Genomic DNA, 4,892 nt, shown 5'->3' with positions numbered 1-4,892 from the left:
GAAGCTTTAAAATTCACAATTTTGTTACACCTGACATTAAATCATTCATTCTGAGAATCTCGATTTGGCACACAACACCTCCTGATGGGTAATGCAATGAAAAGGTGCAAATGGATGTCTAATAGCTTCCAAAAACAATTTCAGGAATCCCACATTTTTTCCCACCATATTTGGTGCCCTCTCTGTTGTGACTGACACAATTTTAGAGATATCAATGTTTAGGTCACTGAATGTTTTTATAACAACCTTACATATTTCGTTTCCTGATGTACTTATTGGCACTGATTCTAACCTTATCAACTCTTCTCTCATTGTGAGACCAACAGAATATCTAGCAATAATGGCCAACAGAGCATTTGATGTGACATCAGTAGTTTCATCAAGAGAAACCGAAAAATATTACAACTATTTAAGTCTTTTTTTAATTGACGTTGTACGTTTTTGTTAAGATCTATTATTCTGTCTTTGATAGTATTTCTACTGAGTGGTAACTCAGAAATTCTTTTAATAATATCATCTTTATTTTTCATATCGTGAAATAGAGCTTGTGCACATCTTAGAAATGTTTCTTTAAGAAATTCTTCGTCACTGACGGCTTTTCCATGTTGAGCTATGGAGTGAGCAATACATTAACTTGCTCATATTAATTTGTAGAGCATCTTACAAATTTAATGATGGAATTTGATTGACTTTTATAGAGGTGTAGCTGCCTAGAAATGTATTCCTTCCTTTCATTGATACTTTTTTTCAAGAGCTGACAATGATTACCTTCAAAATGTCTCTTTACATTCCACGTTCTGCTTACTACCGGTTTTTTTTTTGTTTGTTTGTTTTTTGCGGGGGGGGAGAGGGGGTTTGCCTTTGAAATTGTCTTTATTTCTGATCATTCCTTTACAACCATACACCTCAGCATTAACTCCCACATACGCAGCTGGAGCGCAAACCCTCCCCCCCACCCAAGCTAATCAGATTCTTATTTCTGATTCTAGGACACTTGCCCCATGAGGTCCCATGAACTCCCCAACATTTGCCCCTGTAATCGTGGACCTGGGCTTGGTCCCTTCCTTTCCTAGTTCACAGGAGCATTAATCTGGAACGTGGGTTCCCCCTGCATAGTACACCGTGTTCTATATTACAGCTTCCAAGGGCCCAGAACAAAGCTTTTGCTGAGTGATCCCACTGAGCAGGGTCATTACAGGGGCACAGCATGGGTACACGTCATGAAAATGCCACGTCATAAACGTTAGTGTTGCCACATGTGTGACAGCACTTGCCGCAAATATAGATGGTCCTGGTCTGTCCTAACGCCCTCAGTATCGCCTTGAGCTCAGCCCGGATCTGGGCAAGTCTCTCCTGGTGGAGGACCCCCTGGATCCTGTAACACTCCAGGGGGACGGGGTACAGCTCCAGCTCCAAACTGCGCAGCCCGGCTGTGTGGCGCAGCAGCTTCTCCAGGGTGGCCACGCAAAAGTTGTTCATAGAGATGGTGAAGTCCCTGAGCTGCTGACAGCGGCTCAGGACAGGTAGGATGGCCTCGACTTGGGAGTCCACCATCCCACAGTTATCCAGGCGCAGGTCCTGGAGGGTGGGTGCCACTGCCTCCAGCAGAGCTCGGAGGGGCTCAAGACTAAAATCCTCGAGGCTGAGGCGAAACAGATGCAGGGACTTCAGCTGCCTGAGGTTCGGGCACTGGAACAGGTGTGTCAGGTCTGAATGCGTCAGCCTCTGGCAATTATCTATGGAGAGTTTGTCCAAGGGGGTCTGCAGGCACCTGAGTATCTGGTCCAGACGGCCTAGGAGGAAGGAGGGACAATCCATGTTGAGATCCCGGAGGTGCCGCAGCCTGAGCATCTGAGAGAGGAATTGGGAAAAGGATCGCTGCTCCTCCTGCTGTTTCCTGTCCCAATCCTCTTCCTCTTCCAACTCCCCTTCCTCTTCCAACTCCTCTTCCTCTTCCCGCTCCTGCTCCTCCTCCCGGTCCTCCTCCTCTGTCAACACGTGAATGCGGGAGAGAGAGAGTCTCTGCAGGTTACTCATCTGACCCAGGTAAAGAGCAAATGTCCCCAGGGTGGGCAGGTCCCAGGGGCAGTTCACTTCCACCTCCTGGATGCACTCCAGCTGCACCCTATCCAGGACCCTCCTGACCCTCTGGAAGGGCACCTCAGAAATCCTCAGCGCCTTGTAGCACAGGTGTAGCGACCCTTCCCTCTGCTGGGCCCATTGGATGATGTACTTGAGAAATTCATCCCCGTCGTCCCTTTCATTGAAGTTAAGGTCTAGGAACACCTCCAAGGGAGCCAAGGGGTGCTCCTTGTTGGGGCTGGAGCTGTGCACAGCCACTGGTACTTTCCATGAGCAATTCCAGGTGCTGTCTCCACACCACATTCTCCAGAAGTTGGTACCTGTGCTCCTTAAATCCAGCACCCGCAGTTTCCATCTCCTGGGCCTAACCTCCTGGGCAAGCAGAATGTCAAGCCCATCCAACACGGCTTTTAAGACCATGAGGCCAGGCAGCTGCAGCAGGCCCCCCAGAGGGAGGACAGTGAAGGGCCAGGCCTGCACCATCGCCTTCAGGGGCTCCTGGATTCTCCTACGGTAGGCCTGAATGAACAGCGGCGGGAAGAGCTCAGCCGGCAAGTAGTCCAGAGCTGCGATGGCTGAGGCCTGGTCCCTCAGCAGGCTCTCTCCTGCCAGCTGCAGGAGTGTGGGTGGGGTCTGGATGTCCATCTTCAAAGTGCTCAGAAAGGAATCCTTCTGAAACGTCTGCTGTGACTGGGTTAGCTGGGGCTCAGATCTCAGACCTGGTGGAGAACCACGGCACTGACTGCAGAGCTGGAGGACTCTGAATCTCTCTTCTGGAGCCAGAAGTTTTTATACATCTTCTCAAAAGCTAACATCCAATCAGAAACCTCAGTCTCCAACCCTTAATCTTATTAGGATTATTTCCTCTCTCCAGATTAATGGATTGAGAGAAAGTTAGGGAGGGGCTAGGTTGAGGCCTGTCTCATTGTTCCTTCCACAGACACTGACTGAGGTTGACTGATGGTCCCCAGTTGTCATCCTCAGTGTGAGACAGTGAAGGTGTGTTGGGGTCCAACCCCAGCAGGTCCAGGGGTCCCCAAAGGTGTGGACGGAGTCCGCGAAGAAGGAATAACACGGAGACAGTGTTCAGTTGATCAGCAGCCTAGCCAGGATCTCTAGCCAGGTTCTCCAGCCAAGTTCTGTGTTTTATTGTCTTGTTACATCTATATTTATACCAGTTGATTTTAATCCTATCAATTTCTATTCCAAAGGTTAGGGCTTTTCTTATCTCCATTCCAGGGAGTAAAGATTATGTAGATTAAGGGTGATTCTTACTAGTTAAAGTGATTAACTACCCGCCTGGCATTTAGTTAAGGGATTTTATTCCCTCCCTAACTTCAGGGAAAAATCCCTACCTGGGGAAACAACCTTTCTCAGAGAGGTGACTTTGGTTAAAACACATAGCGCCAAGAAGGTTAGCAAACATATTAAGAACAGTATGCCATATATCTCAGGTCCCTTGACACATATGCTGTGCAGATGTTTCTTCCCTGCAGTGACTATGTCAAGCAGCAAGGATGGACGGGCTTCCGGCAAAGGTGTAATGGGTTCCTGATGTTAAACAGGAAAAAACACAACCTGAGAGCATGGTGGCTGGGGGTCTTTGGCCACATTAGAGTACTCCAAATGTATCCACAGTTAAACAGCCAACACCCACAGCTGACACCATTTGGTGTCATCCCCAAAGAAAACAAATGAAATGTGTCCATGCATCAAGGGAGGTTTTATGTGAGGTGACATAGCAGGTCATGAGCTCCACAGGGATTAAGGGGTGGGCAAGTGAGAATGTGGCTGTCCCTGTAGACTCCAAGGCTTCTCTGAGGGAGGTCAGGTAAGAATCTCCATGAGAAGCAGGGTCAGGGCTGGGCAGGGTGGGGGTGGGCCATCTTAATGGAACCCTGAGAATGACCCAGGGCCATGTAACAGATGGATGTTTTCTCTTGGAAAGAAGAGAGATGGAAAGACTCTTCTGTGGGTGAATTTAGGGTTTAAAAGGAGACAAGCTGGAGGACAGACAGTGCCATCCTAGAGGGCAAAGGGAGAGATTGCATCTTCTGTCCCTCCCAGGAGAAAAGGGTGGGTCTCCCCTGGGAAAGATGGGATTAGCTCAGCAACTGGGTGGAGAAGATTAAATCTAAGAATGTGATTAGAGGGAAAGAGGCCAGGCCTGGGAGTTAGACATTTTCAAGCCCAAAAAGCACTGAAGGAGGATGCATGGGCTCTTTTGGGTCTTGGAGCCTGGGAGAGAAATAAACATGGGCCAATCACACCTAACCCTGTCACATCATGGCAGCTGCCACCAAGTGACATTTCTCTGAGGGTCGGGTTTCTTCCACAGAGAACCATTCCCAGACAGCAAGTGCCTTCCCTCACTACACCATGCCTCCATGGCCCCATTCCTGCCCTCATGGCACCCCTTCACTTCACCACACCCCCAGTGATCTTCCTTATGACCACCAGCTCCCAATGTCCCCACTTCAGTAAGCCTGCCCCCCAATATCACTCTGTTCTGTATTTGTCTGACATCGTTGTGGTCTGTAGGACCAGAGGCTGTTTGAAGCCACGGACAATCATTGCTCCTTAGACATCTGTGGGATGAATGGGTGGCTCTTGGTGGTGTGAGAGAGGCCAGCTGTGGCCAGCCCGCTGCTGCCATGTGGAGCTCTTGGCCTGCACAGCTTTCCTCTAGTTCCCCATCCTTCTCCTGTCAGTCACTCACCCTGCACACACCCCTGAGCACCCACTGTGTGTGTCAGGCTCTGACTCTGGGGAACTCTGAGTTACACAGAGAAGACAGCGCCACTGAACAG

General features: G+C 49.2%; 1 protein-coding gene across 1 annotated transcript; it reads right to left on the bottom strand.

Annotated features, from left to right (window-relative positions):
* Positions 1–1,218: 1,218 nt before the first annotated feature.
* Positions 1,219–2,727, bottom strand: LOC308522018 (PRAME family member 15-like; the record flags this gene model as incomplete). Its single annotated transcript, XM_081095211.1, has 2 exons — positions 1,219–1,793; positions 2,043–2,727. The coding sequence occupies 2 exons, from the start codon at positions 2,725–2,727 to the stop codon at positions 1,219–1,221; spliced, it is 1,260 nt and encodes a 419-aa protein (XP_080951337.1).
* Positions 2,728–4,892: the final 2,165 nt, after the last annotated feature.

Source organism: Myotis nattereri, assembly GCF_964212035.1.
Source record: "Myotis nattereri genome assembly, chromosome: 7".
In the NCBI taxonomy this organism is placed as follows: Eukaryota; Metazoa; Chordata; class Mammalia; order Chiroptera; family Vespertilionidae; genus Myotis; species Myotis nattereri.
The sequence above is the reverse complement of the archived record's forward strand: the minus strand, read 5'-3'. Positions and strand labels throughout refer to the sequence as shown.